This window comes from Salmo trutta, chromosome 15, assembly GCF_901001165.1.
Source record: "Salmo trutta chromosome 15, fSalTru1.1, whole genome shotgun sequence".
NCBI lineage: Eukaryota > Metazoa > Chordata > Actinopteri > Salmoniformes > Salmonidae > Salmo > Salmo trutta.
The window spans coordinates 11848997-11864639 of record NC_042971.1 but is presented as its reverse complement, the minus strand read 5'-3'; the positions used below and the strand labels follow the sequence as shown (position 1 = coordinate 11864639).

At 41.0% G+C, this 15643-nt stretch overlaps 1 protein-coding gene across 1 annotated transcript in view; it reads right to left on the bottom strand.

The window, feature by feature from the left end:
- LOC115148489 (ubiquitin domain-containing protein 2) overlaps positions 1-295 on the bottom strand; it is a 67626-nt gene extending 67331 nt beyond the window's left edge. Inside the window, exon 1 of the mRNA XM_029690416.1 lies at positions 56-295. Coding sequence (XP_029546276.1) covers positions 56-125 — 70 coding nt within the window. The 5' untranslated portion in view covers positions 126-295. The remainder of the gene's footprint in view (positions 1-55) is intronic.
- Between the last annotated feature and the right edge of the window lie 15348 nt (positions 296-15643).

The window sequence follows — 15643 nt, the reverse complement described above, 5'->3', positions numbered from 1 at the left end:
AAGCACCAACTACAGACCTAAATACCACCCCGACGTTATGTAACCTATTTCCTACCTCCAGTTCCGTCAGAGTTTTCGTTTAGACTGCCTGAAGAATCATGGTGGCTGCCCACACAACCACCCATGGATGTTTTAACTGCGCTACCCCCGCAGACCCTCTGGTTTTCTTTTCCCCCTTCCTCAACTCTTCATCTCAGAAAATAAATTGACAGGGCGCGAGCATCAGCTGGGAAGAGGCGGAGTGAGCGCACATCACAAGGTGACTGCTTCTCACTAAGAAAAGGGGGGGACTGAGAAAGGGAGAAATATAGGTAACGAATGGGCGGGTGAGAGCGGAGGACAAGGGAGAAGACTTCGGGAAACCACTCAGCATAGTGTAACTGAGATGAGAACAGGTTCTATCTATAAGGTCCAACTCCAGGTGTCATTAAAAAAAGAACCTCCCCACCTTAAAACATATTTTCACATGACCCTCCCCTTCTACTGTAAAAAATAAATAAAACAATTGCACACCCTCCTATTTAACTAGGCAAGTCAGTTAAGAACACATTCTTATTTACAATGAAAGCCTACCCCGGCCAAACCCAGGCCAATTGTGCACCGCCCTATGGGCCTCCCAATCACAGCCAGATACTGTATTGATGCCTCTTGCACTGAGATGCAGTGCCTTAGACCCCTGCACACGGGAGCCCATTGAATTAAAGGTGCTTATTTACATTTTTGCATTGTAATGACAGAAAATGTCCATAATATATTTGGCGGAATGATAGTGTTAAACAGTATTACTTACCCGCCAGTGTTGTGATTGGTTGTGATAATCGCCTATTGATTTCTCCCACCAGAGCAGCATCTGTTGTCAAAATCGGAAAGCTGTTCTGCCTTTGTGGCTGTGTTATCTAGTGGAAATCATTCTATAATTTACTGGTTGCTAAAATTCTACACTGTTTGCTCAATTTCAGTTTAGCCATAATGATTATGGCACTAGACTGCAATAAAAAGCATTTTCAGGTGTTTTAAAAATGCATCCTCACGTACATTGTGCCCCCTCTAAAATAATGAGTGCATGACGCCCCTGACTGTGGCGGCCCTGTGTTTAAATGTGGATATCGACTTTTCCACGTCAGCTTGCTTTTGTGGCACTGTCTATGCTACGCAAGGCTATGGGCCAGAAGGGTAAAGGTTCGCCGACCACCATGAACAAGACTCTCCCTGTCTGTCTCATTACAATACAATCAGAGATGATTGCAAATAATTATCAGATAGGGGTGAATCAGATTTTCAACATTTTGATGCTATATTTATAGAAAATATATGCAACTAATTTTCTTTTAACAGGTTTCTGTGCCAATGCACCACACACAACCAATAAGCAATACATACCTCCATACCGATTACCTACTTCGGGCACTTCAACATCATGGTTTGAGTTTTCAACACCACAATCAAATAGGGTGTATCAATCTCGACAAACAGAAAGTACACATTTCCGTCGGACCTTGCATGCAATCGACCAATAAAGTGATCTTGATCTTAATGTCTCTTTCCTTTCCTCAAATGACAGGCGCACAGTTTGGATGCTAGAATTGTACATTTTAAAGGTTAAAGGACAAATAGTTGGGTTATATTTAGGCGTTATGGTTGTAGGTGCGCGAGGAATAGCCGCTCGGGTCAGAGAGGAGACAGATTGCGCATCCTGAATAACTGGGCCTGCTGGTAACATAGGCCTATGGGGGCATATTTATTATAGGACGACTTGAGAGAAATGATGATACACAATGGACAGCGCAGTATCAGAAGTAAAAAATACAACCAGACTGTCCTACTACTACCCAGTAAGCAAACATACATATTTTTGTTTAGTACAGTAGAGCACAGTATAGAGTACAGTCAGGGTTGGGGAGTAACAGATTACATGTAATGGGTTACAAAAAACCGGTAACTGTGATCCGTTACGTTACCAGCAACAATATTGTAATCAGATTACAGATACTTTTGAAGAACTAGATGATTGCTTCGAGGGTTACTTTTAAATTCAGAAAGGATGTTTGCGGAAAAAATCTTTGACACTTCTCTGTTTTCTCATTGACATTCAAATCAGCATTGAAAAAAGACACATGTAAATTTGATCCACCTGAACCCAATAATGGTTAAATTCAAGAAGTTTAAGCTGCCGATCAATCATTGTTTTTTAAACCAGTGGACAGCCACTGAAAAATGCGCTCTTGCAACAGCTGTATAGCGCGGATCCCAGTCTATGGAATATAAATAGGGCTTTTAAACTAATTCATGCTGATTAACAAACAAAAATCTATAGGCCTAATGGACACATGTTCAAACTAGCACACTTTTAATAGACTTAAAGGGGCAGTCTGTAGTTGCTACATCCATTGTTGGACTTATAAATGATATATATTATATATTAATATATATATATATATATATCAATTTATTCTTGAAGAATATAACTTATAAATGCCTCATGAGCCTAGTTCAACTGTCACACTCCATGAGAACCCAAAATATAAGCATTATTTCTCCAATGTTTGTAAACATTGTTAATGTAAACAAACACTGTATAGACTCATCTATTTGTATATCATGGAGGGTCAGTCCTTGCATCCATAGCTCTGTCTATTAATCTGAGAGTGGTTACATTTCTCCAGGCCCATCCCTCAGATTTTTACCAAAACAGAGACCATTTTGTTATTGTTGCACCTGTGAATTTGCCCTTTAAACAGCTGCATATTGTCAATATATAAAAGTGTCACCAACAAGAAATTCAACAATAGGCCTATAGCAAATGCAGCATATGGCATTCATTTTTCACATGTAAATAGCTATTTTCAGTAGTGCTCAAAGCATGCCATTCCATGAGTGCAGCATTTATTTTTAAACTTGAATCAATGAGCCCAATCAGCTTTCAATGACAACAAAATAAACAACAGAGTAGGGCTGGCTAATAAGTCCATAGTTTTGGGGTTATACTCAGGTAAAACAATTTGGATAATCTACACTTCCATATTTCCAAGTCCTTGTCTTGAAGATCAAGGGGTATAACATTTATTGGAATAAGTGGAATTCTGATAGACTTGGGCTTTTAATGTAAGAATATTATTTAATTGTATTATTATATGTAGTAGAAAGCGATGGGTTAGAAGAAGCCTACATAACCAACCCATAAAGGGAAATTTAACATCGATATATGGCCAGCTATGTAAACTTTAATATTGATTTATCCTGCAATAAATGTTGTTCAATTGGAAACATGCATTTTTGTCTTCTTCTAATACCTCTTAAGGGGAAAGTAATCTAAAAGTAACTGAATGTAATCTGATTACATTACTGAGTTTGGGTAATCCAAGAGTTACATTACTGATTACAATTTTGGACAAGTAACTAGTAATTGTATTGGATTACATTAAGTAACCTACCCAACCCTGAGTACAGTACGGTATGGTACGGTAGAGTACAGCTTTTTCAGCACAGTGTGGTACAGTACAGGTCATTAGAGTTTATTCAGTAGAGTACAGTACAGTACAGTACAGTATAGTTTAATTTAGTAGAGTACCGTGCTGTAGAGTTTAATTCCGTAAAGTAGAAGTACAGTACAGTTTAGTTCAGTAGAGTAGATTAGAGTAAAGTAGAGTACACTAAAGTACACTGTACTTAACTTTTCTGTGCTCTTCTGTACTGTACTGTGCTGTACTGTGCTGTCCAAGCTTGTGAAACATAAAGGTCTATGATTGGTTTTGATTTGGTCCAGACCGGACCAAATCGTTGCCAACTTTAGACGTCTATGTTTGGGCCAAATATAGGCCAGTCCGGACTTGATGTCTGTGGATGCTGAAATCAAGGCCTGTCTGACCGGACCAAATCTGAACCAAACATAGACGTCTATGATTGGCTCAGAATTTGCCCGGCCGGACCAAAAATCAATGTCTTTGGATGTGGAAATCAAGGCCGGTCCGGACTGCACCAAAAAAAAGATGTCCGGTCCGGGCAGCACCAAAAATGGCGTCCAAAAGACGTCACCATCGGTAAATGCTTGGTGGGTGTACCTTCCTAGACCTTATAAACTGTCAAGAGTAGACCCACACAACTGATCCCAATGGAATGAAACAGGGCTTTTGTGCCATTATTCAAAGGACATTTTCACTGCAGTTTACAGCCTAGAGTAGAGTTTTGTACTCACTTGAAAACAAAAATACAATTATTCATTACATTGTGGTGTTGTAGGCTAGTCTATGTATTGTCCCGAAACAAGATCAATAGGGGAGCTTAATGAGCTGCGTGTCTCATGTCTTCACTGTTCTTTCATGCGCAAATTACGCACCTGGCCTCTCCGCTGCCTATCAGCTATTCCTCTATGTTCTTGTGGATTTCTATTGAAAATTGGTGCAGCTTTTAATGATTTTACCTTTGGCATGATTGCTAGTTAGCTCATTGCAGATCTGGACAAACTATTCACCTACCACTATTGTCACTATGATCGGTGTATAGAGGGTAGGATAGACAGTACAGTAAGCATGTGGAAAGGCTTAGTGCATATGGGGACTACCAAAACATCTTGACAGGGGAGGTGCATGCAAGCAGATGAGGAAATTTGGCTACGATGGAAGACATTACATCGTAAAACCTGCAAAATGGTGAATGTAAACCAGGGAAAAAATGTACTACCCTCCCTTGTGCCCCAAAAAAAACACACACAACCCCCTTCCCATAAACATAAATATGTCCCTTACAAAGAGCAGTATAATGTATGGGAGAAAATACTGATGAGGCAGATGTTATTGCAACATAATTACAAAAGAGCAGCCAGAGGCTGGAAAATCAGGAGGAATTTCGAATAATCTACAACAACTCCAGGAAAATCCTGGAATGTTGGCTCAAAGTTTTCCAACCTTCTCTGAGCCAAGTTCACCTGATTATTTGCCATAGCAACTGAAGACAATAGACTGTTGAATTCACTTGGAGATTCCGTGTAAACGTTGGAATGTGGGTTAAACTTCCAAAACTGACAGCATAATGTCAAATTCCTTGAAGTGACCTACATTTACTCTCCTTAGAGGTGCGACATTCAGAATGAACAGCGGTCAACAGAAATATGTTCCCAAGGTCTCCCCTTGCATTGCTTATTACAGTCTAAGCAATGAAAGAGTGAACATGCACTGTAATTGAGTGCCATAGCCATCAGGCATGAAAACATTCATTTGATAATAATAAATCATAATGTTGTCTGCTCATGCTGTGAGTGCGGTTGGCATTCCTTCAGCTGCAGAGATAATGCCTCCACCCAATGTAAACAATAACTCATTACTGACTGAGGAAAACCCTTCACTACCACAGAAAGTAGACCAATATATGGAATGGATTCTGAACTTGTTATATGGCGCCCTCTTGTGTTGGTGTCCTGAGGCAAACATTGGTGATCGAGAAAGTCTCCTGCATGTCTCATTTATTGAAAGAAAAACCCGGATTGCAGAACTTTGCATCATATAAATGTGTCAAACACTGGGCTTAAAACAAACATTTTTCAAGATGTTTGTATGTCAGCTGAAACCCATTGAAGAATACCAAGTAATCATTGTGGAAGTAGTAAAACAACGGACAAAAGTTGTAAAAACTCCACAGCCTGGCACCCTGCCCTCAAAGGATAACTCACAATACTTCACAGACAAGTCCAGAAAGCCCAATCAGTTAATGAATTACAGGATTACATGATTAGACACTGATATTTACAGACGATATACAGTGTCTTCAGAAAGTATTCACACCCCACTCTTCATATTTTCAAGCATGGTTCTGGCTGCATCATGTTAGGGGTATGCTTGTCATTGGCAAGGACTAGGGAGTTTATAAGGATAAAAAAGAAAAGGAACAGAGCTAAGCACAGGCAAAATCCTAGAGGAAAACCTGGTTCAGTCTGCTTTCCTACAGACACTGGGAGACAAATTCACCTTTCAGCATGACAATAACCTAAAACACAAGGCCAAATATACACTGGTTGCTTACCAAGATGACACTGAATGTTCCTGAGTGGCCTAGTTACAGTTTTGACCTAAATTTGCTTGAAGATCTATGGCAAGACTTGAAATACCAATAATCAACAACCAACTAGACCGAGCTCTGAGAATTTGCAAATATTGTATAATCCAGGTGTGCAGAGTTCTTACAGACTTACTCGAGAAAGACTCACAGATCACGTACTTACAGTATGTCAATGAGATATTTCTCTATTTCATTTTCAACAAATTTGCTACATTTCTAAAAACACGTTTTCACTTTGTCATTATGTGGTGTTATCTGTTGATGGGTGAGAAAAACAACAACATATGTAATCCATTTTGAATTGAGGCTGTAACACAACAAAATGTGGAATAAGTCAAGAGGTCTGAATCATTTCTGAAGGCACTCTACATTTGAGTAATTTAGCAGACAAATAAAATACAATATAATGTTTCACATGCTTCATAAACAACAGGTACTTACGTCAATTAAATATTTCTGTATTTCATTTTCATTAAGAGGGATATGCTTATCCAGAGCGACTTACAGGAGCAATTGTGGTTAAGTGTCTTGGTCAAGGTCACGTCAACAGAGCTTTCACCTTGTCGACTTGGAGATTCAAACCAGTGACCATTCAGTTACTGGCCCAGCACTGTTAACCGCTAGGCTGTCTGTACCAGTGAATCTATACATAAACCATTGACAAGCTGTGGGCTCATTGGCCTGTTATGTCTGTCTGGCTTTATTTTTAAGATTAAGATCACTTTATTGGTCAATTGCAGACAAGATCCAAGGGAAATTTGACTTCCGCTTTTAACCCAACCCCCCCGAAACACACACACACACACACACACACACACACACACACACACACACACACACACACACACACACACACACACACACACACACACACACACACACACACACACACACACACACACATCCTTTTGGGGACCTAAAATGTATTTCCATTCAAAAACCTATTTTCCCTAACCCCTAAAATAGCTTTGTCCTCATGAGGACCTGGGAAATGTCCCCACAAGGTAGAATTTTCCTTGTTTTACTATCCTAGTGGGGACTTACAGTACCCACAAGGACAGTACAAGCAGGTTTCTTTTGAGAGGTGTAGGGAGCTGCCACACTGGGCACCCAGAGAGCTGTTGTCGTGATGGTTAAATGCCTTGCTCAAGTGCATAATGGAAGGCATCTAGGATTTGATACCAGCAACCCTCTGGTTGCAAGCTCAGATTTTCCCCATCAGACCCAGGATTTGAACTAGCAACTCTCAGGCTGCTGGCTCACCTCTCTAACCACTAGGCTATATCACTATATCATGTTACATTCATGTAGTATAAGGATTTTCTCTCAGGCAAATACACATTATGGCACCTTACTCATAGAAACTCAAATCTCACTGGGCACAGACGTCAGTTCAATGTCTATTTTGGATTTACATTTGGATGAGTTGTCAATGAACGTGAACTCAACATGAAATCAACAACAAATGTCACCATGTCATTGGATTTAGGTTAGAAGTTAGGTGAACAAATATAAAATGCCCTTCGGTTGACAACTTTTTGCAAATCCAATCAGTTTTCCACGTTGATTCAACATCATCACATAGATTTCTGAGGTTGAAATGAATGCATTTTGTCTCATCCTACAGATAGAAGGATGTACAGAACAGGGGTTCAATCCCGGGGGGACAGAGAGATGAAGATTAAAAACAGTCTGTCATTCAATTGATCTGTTCCACCTTTAACCAATATCTCAAGGTAACCATTAAGTACAGACCCCTCAGGCTTCATCCTCCTATTCCAGCTTGAACAGGGTTGATGATCAACACAATCAATGGAAGTGTTGATTTATTTGAGGTTTCTTGGCGTTTAAGGAGACGTGAGCCTCTTTGCTGCTGTCGTTCAGTCAGTCTGTACTTGACGAGTTTATTTCCAAAACGCTTTCACATTTGTGTTTCTTCATCAGAACCTATTGCTTATGAGTTCCTTCATGTGTGTGTAAATATTACTGTTCTCAGATTTTTTATTCATTGATCTTAGATGTGTATGAATATGTGTTATTTTTTGGCAAAAGCTATATATCCACTGTTTAGCTAGAATGGAATGTTCGTATCCTGTATATTTGACTGTGATATGTGGTTTTATCACCTAGGAACACTATATACAGTGCCTTCGGAAAGTATTCAGACCCCTTGGCTTTTTCCACATTTTGTTACGTTACAGTCTTATTCTAAAATTGATTAAATACATGTTTTTTTTCTCAGCAATCTACACACAATACCAAAATGACAAAGTGAAAACAGTTTTTTTTAAATGTTTGCACATTTATTAAATGTATTCAGACCCTTTGCTATGAGACTCGAAATTGAGCCCAGGCGCATGTTGTTTCCATTGATCATCCTAGAGATGTTTCTACAACTTGATTGGAGTCGACCTGTGGTAAATTCAATTGATTGGACATGATTTGGAAAGGAACACACCTGTCTATCTAAGGTCCCACAGTAGACAGTGCATCCCAGAGCAAAAACCAAGCCATGAGGTAAAAGGAATTGTCCCTAGAGCTCCGAGACAGGATTGTGTCGAGGCACAGATCTGGGGAAGGGTACCAAAAAATGTCTGCAGCACTGAAGGTCCCCAAGAACACAGTGGCCTCCATCATTCTTAAATGGAAGACGTTTGGAATCAGCAAGGCTCTTCCTAGAGTTGGCCACCCGGCCAAATTGAGCAATTGGGGGAGAAGGGCCTTGGTCAGTGAGGTGACCAAGTACCCGATGGTCACTCTGACAGAGCTCTAGAGATCCTCTGCGGAGATGGGAGAACCTTCCAGAAAGACAACTAATCAGGCCTTTATGGTAGAGTGGCCAGACGGAAGCCATTCCTCAGCAAAAGGCACATGACAGCCCGCTTGGAGTTTGCCAAAAGGCACCTAAAGGACTCTCAGACCATGAGAAACAAGATTCTCTGGTCTGATGAAACCAAGATTGAACTCTTTGGCCTGAATGCCAAGCGTCACATCTGGAGGAAACCTGGCACCATCCCTACGGTGAAGCATGGTGGTGGCAGCATCATGCTGTGGGGATGTTTTTCAGCGGCAGGGACTGGGAGACTAGTCGGGATTGAGGGAAAGATGAACGGAGCAATGTACAGAGAAATCCTTGATGAAAACCTGCTCCAGAGCACTCAGGACCTCAGACTGGGGCGAAGGTTCACCTTCCAACAGGACAACGACCCTAAGCACACAGCCAAGACAATGCAGGAGTGGCTTCGGGACAAGTCTCTGAATGTCCTTAAGTGGCCCCGCCAGAGCCCGGACTTGAACCCGATCAAACATCTCTGGAGAGACCTGAAAATAGCTGTGCAGCAACGCTCCCCCATCCAACCTGACAGAGCTTGAGAGGATCTGCAGAGAATAACGAAATAAACTCCCCATATACAGGTGTGCCAAGCCTGTAGCGTCATAACCAGAGACTCAAGGCTGTAATCGCTGCCAAAGGTGCTTCAACAAAGTACTGAGTAATTTTACTTATGTAAATGTGATATTTCAGTTAATTTGTACTTGATAAATTAGCAAAAAATGATGGGGTATTGCGTGTAAATTAATGGGAAAAAAATGTAATCAATTTTAGAAGAAACCTGTAACGTAACAAAATGTGGAAAAAGTCAAGGAGTCTGAATACATTCCGAATGCACTGTATACAAAAGTATTTGGACACCCATTCAAATTAGTGGATTTGTCTATTTTAGCCACACCTGTTGCTGACAGGTGTATAAAACCGAGCACACAGCCATGCAATCTTGATATAAAACATTGGCAGTAGAATGGCCTAACTGAAGAGCACAATGACTTTCAACGTGGCACCGTCATTTTGTATTTTTTTTTATTTAACCTTTATTTAACTAGGCAAGTCAGTTAAGAAAAAAATCTTATTTACAATGACGGCCTACCAAAAGGCAAAAGGCCTCATGCGAGGACGGGGGTCTGGGATTAAAAATAAAAAATAAAATAAAAATATAGGACAAAAACACACATCATGACAAGAGTGACACCACAACACCACATAAAGAGAGACCTAAGACAACAACATAGCATGGCAGCAACACATGAAAACACAGCATGGTAGCAACACAACATGCCAACCACATGGCAGCAGCACAACATGTTAGCAGCACAACATGGTACAAACATTATTGGGTAGAGACAACAGCACAAAGGGTAAGAAGATAAAGACAATACATCACACAAAGCAGCCACAACTGTCAGTAAGAGTGTCCATGATTGAGTTATTGAATGACATTTTGCCACCTTTCCAACAAGTCAGTTTGTCAAATTTCTGCTAAAGCCGCCCCGGTCAACTGTAAGTGCTGTTATTGTGAAGTGGAAACATCTAGGAGCAACAATGGCTAAGTCCCGATGTGGTAGGCCACATAAGCTCACAGAACGGACCGCCGAGTGCTGAAGCGCTTAGCGCGTAAAAATTGCCTTTCCTCGGTTGCAACACTCACTACAGAGTTCCAAACTGCCTCTTGAAGCAATGTCAGCACAAGAACTGTTTGTTGGGAAAGCAGCCGCACACAAGCCTAAGATTAGCGTGCGCAATGCCAAGCGTCGGCTGGAGGGGTGTAAAGCTCGCCGCCAATGGACGCCAATGGAAATGCAATCTCTGGAATGATGAATCACGCTTCACCATCTGACAGTCCGAATCTGGGTTTGGCAAATGCCAGAAGAATGCTACCTGCCCTAATGCATAATGACAACTGTAAAGTTTGGTGGAGGAGGAATAATGTGTTTGCTGGAGAAGGAATAATGTTCTGTGGCTGTTTTTCATGGTTCGGGCTAGGCCCCTTAGTTCCAGTGAAGAGAAATCTTAACGCAACAGCATACAATGAATTTCTAGACGATTCTGTGCTTCCAACTTTGTGGCAACTGTTTGGGGAAGGCCCTTCCTGTTTCAGCATGACAATGCCCCCGTGCACAAAGCCAGGTCCATACAGAAATGGTTTGTTGAGATGAGTGTGGAAGAACTTGACTGTTCTGCACAGAGCCCTGACCTCAACCCCTTTGGGATGAACTGGAATGCCGACTTCGAACCAGGCCTAATCGCCCAACATCAGTGCCCAACATCAGTGCCCAACCTAGGGAGTTTTTCCTAGCCACCGTGCTTCTACATCTGCATTGCCTGCTGTTTGGGGTTTTAGGCTGGGTTTCTGTACAGCACTTTGTGACATCGGCTGATGTAAAAAGGGCTTAATAAATACATTTGATTGATTGATTGATAATGCTCTTGTGGTTGAATGGAAGCAAGTCCCCGCAGCAATGTTCCAACATCTAGTAGAAAGCTTTCCACTAGAGTGGAGGCTGTTATTGCAGCAAAGAGGAATAACTCCATATTAATGCCCACGATTTTGGAATGAGACGGTCAACAAGCAGGTGCCCACATACTTATGGTCATATAGTTTATCTTAAGATGAATGCGCTCACTGTAAGTTGCAATGGATAAGAGCATCTTCTAAATGACTGAAATGTCAAATGTACATGTTTTACATACAGATCTCATATTACAGTATTGATTTTTTAATATTTTTTTTATATTGATGTCACAAATGGATCATTTGTACATTTCAATATTCAACATTTGTAAAACCTAGTACTACTTATCTCTCTGAGAGTACTGTATAGCATTTAACAAAAAACAGGATTATTTGTCTCTGAAATGAACAAAGGGAAACTTATTTTTTTATATTAGGTACATTTGTAATATTATTAGTATATTGTGCATTGTAATTTTCATGTCCTCCAGTTGTGGTAAACTTTTGATTATGTTTTAACTATGGTTACCCCAGTCAACAAGCCAGCGAGCGTTCAGAGAGTAGAATGATCTGTAGTGGCTGCATTGCAAGAGACACTTGTATCGAACTGAAAAGAAGACGCACATGACAATCAGAGAAATGGAGGCAATTATCATTACGATACTCATTCTTGTGACACTCAGAACCGGATGACACAATCAATCTTCTAAGCCTCATGCTTGATCTTTGATTGAATCTTTATGCTTGGTACTTAAAATCAGTATTTGATTCAGTAAGCAGCTTATCCTTATCATATCCTCACTGCCAGTCATTCTCCTTATTGCATAGTCATATCCAAGGACATTATGGGAAGCACCTATTCAGCTGTACAGAGATTAGTGTGAGTAGCGTGCACCAGGACCCTGGGTACAAGAGCTGAGGGCTCACATCCATTGTGTCCTTTACGTTAATCACTTCCTGTTTGATGATGAATGGCTGAATGAAGGTGGATAATGTGATGAGGTCCACTCAGATGGCATTTGATGTGACTGGGTCTCTGTTACACTCTGAGAGTTTTCTGCTTTTTTAAGCAATACTCCCGAGGCAAGAGCGGAAATTTTGAGAACAAGAGAAAGAAAAGGGGTAAAAAAATAAAATAAATCCATCCAATTGAATAGAGATTCAATCTATTACGTAAAGCAAGGGAGGATGTGAAGGAAGAAGAGAAGTTGCTTAGTTGGTGAAGCCACAGGGTGCAGTCAGATTACACCCTGTGTCAGACTACTACTCAAATGGCCAGAGATGTCAGTGAGTGTTGTTAGCTTTGCTCTCATTTCCCCTGTGAACGACGGTGGGCAAAGCAAAGCGTTTTAATTATGTAGTGATTCTGTGAACCAATCCTTTGTGTGTATTATCCTGACCATGTAGACTAGGCCTAGAGTATCTTATCTTTTTGTTGCCTTTTCCATCGTTGGTCTTGATCTTCTACAAGTTATGCTTGGTTGTACAAAACAAGCTCCACACTGCCACCCAGCAACAAAAAAACACCTATGTCACAGACAGTGCATATAAATCTGCTGTTTTCACACAAGAAGCCAGGATTTAATACGTGCCAGGTAGTTACAAAGTTACAAACTGACCCGTTGAAATGTTTTTAATCAAAAACAACTTTATATCGAAGGAGTGCCTTTGATTTGATGGCCTGCACATGTGCAGTTCGGCGCGAGACAACCGTTAGACCCAATGATGTGTCTATGCATGAGCTTAGCTAGCCAACATCGCCATGACATCCCATACAAGTGTGATCGGGGATTTCTATTGGAGAAGCCGTTTTAGCCTATCTTCATACTGTACTGTCTTTGGTGTAATGGTTTGCTACTTTATCTGTGAAATGCAATCAATGGGAGCATGATAGGACAGTGTAACGCCCTGGCCATAGAGAGGGGTTTTTGTTCTTTATTTTGGTTAGGCCAGGGTGTTACATTGGGTGGGCGTTCTATGCTCTTTTTTCTAGGTTGGTTTGTTTCATTGATTTTGGCCGTGTGGCTTCCAATCAGGCACAGCTGTAGTTGGTTGTTGCTGATTGGGAGTCACACATAAGTAGCCTGTTTTTCCTTTGGGTTTTTGTGGGTGATTGTTTCTGTCTAGTGTTTTCTGTTTAGAGTATTTCCTGACAGGACTGGTTTGCTGTCGTCTTTGGTTTATTTTTGTATAGTGTTCTCCTTTTTTCATTAAATATTCAAGATGAACACACATCCTCCGCTGCACCTTGGTTTCATTACTACAACAGCCGTTACAGACAGATAGGAGTCTATGTCCTCTGTTGATAGCTAAAGGGAAGCAAGTTTAACCCCATCTCTAGTTACAAAATGTGTCCCCTTTGTGGGCCAAATCATCCTCATTTAACTAGTAACATACAGTCATAAGGTCCTTCTCATGTCCTTTCCATGTTGACATCAAGCGTTTTGACAAAGGGACTGTGAACAGAGCTTGTTTGTAGCTGAACACATTGATTGGTTAGCAGTAAGCCTGTTATATTTGGACTTCTGTTCAACAGTGAAGTGTGTTGTTGCACGGTGTACCTACCATAACAAAGACACATTTCCATGGATACAAAAATATGTGGTCAGGTAATAGAGATGATCTTTGCATCTGAACACACTGACCGAACATTCATCATTAGTGGACGCCCACTGCTTTTCCTGAGTTGCCCTGTTGATGCAGCAAGCAACCCAAACACCATAACTATGGAAGAAGATGTACAACCCACTGGGCACACACTGGTTGAATCAATGTTGCTTCAATGTCATTTTTCTACATATTGTGACATGGAATCCACGTGAAAAATACATTGGATTTGAAAAAAAGTCATCAACAAGTACTGTTTTCATTTAATTTCAACCAGCGTTGGGCCCTCAGTGTTGGGCCCTCAGATCCTCAGCTCCTACTGCTGCACCATTGAGAGCATCTTGACTGGCTGCATCACTGCTTGGTATGGCAACTGCTCGGCATCCTGACCGCAATGCACTACAGAGAGTAGTGCGTACGGCCCAGTTCATCAGTGGGCCGAGCCACCTGCCATCCATGACCTCTATACCAGGCGGTGTCAGAGGAAGGCCCAAAAAACTGTCAAAGACTCCAGCCACCCAAGCCATAGACTGTTCTCTCTGCTACGGCACTGCACGTGGTACCGGAGCATCAAGTCTCGGACCAAAAAGCACCTGAACAGCTTCTACCCCCAAGACTGATGAAAATGTCATCAAATGGCTACCCTGACAATTTATATTTTATATTTATATTACACCTTTATTATTTATTTATTGACCTTAATTGGAGTGGCAGGTAGCCTAGTGGTTAGAGCTGTCACGACTTCCACCGAAGTCGTTTCCTCTCCTTGTTCGGGCGGCGTTCGGCGTCGCCGGTCTTCTAGCAATCGTCAATCCACTTTTTATTTTCCATTTGTTTTGTTTTGTCTTGTTTTCCTACACACCTGGTTTCCATTTCCCTCATTATTTGTTGTGTATTTAACCCTCTGTTCCCCCCATGTCTTTGTGTGGAGTTGGTTGTTGTAAGTGCTTGTGCACATGTTTACTAGTGCGCGTCGGGTTTTCTGTACCCATATTCTGTTGTATTTTTATGCCGTTGGGTTTTGGATTAAACTGCTCCGGCTACCACCTAGTTCTGCTCTCCTGAGTCTGACTTCCCTGCCACCAGTTACGCACCCCTTTACAAGAGCGTTGTGCCAGTAACCAGAAGGTTGCTAGATTGAATCAGTGACCTGACAAGGTAAAAATCTGTTGTTCTGCCCATGAACAAGGCAGTTAACCCACTCTTCCTAGGCCGTCATTGTAAATAATAATTTGTTCTTAACTGGCTTGCCTAGTTAAATAAAGATAAAATAAAATAATTGTTATCTAGACTCTACTCACACATACAACACTGACACTCCAACACACACTTTCACACTTCACATGCACTGCTACTAGTCTGTTTATTATATATCCTGATCGCCTAGTCACTTTTAACCCTACTCACATGTACATACTGCATGACCTCAATTACTTCAACAACCTCGTACCCCTGCACATTGACTTGGTACCGGTACTCCTTGTATAAAGCTACGTTATTGTTTTTATTGTGTTACAATTTCCTTTTTTATTTAGCAAATGTTTGTCACATTTTTTTTACTCTGGGAATGGGGAATGGGCTTGTAAGTAAGCATTTCACTGTAAAGTCTACACCCGTTGCATTCAATAAAATTTGATTTGATTTAAGAAAAGTTAGTTACTTTCTACTATTCAATGTTATTTAGGTAGTCTACGCAAATAGGT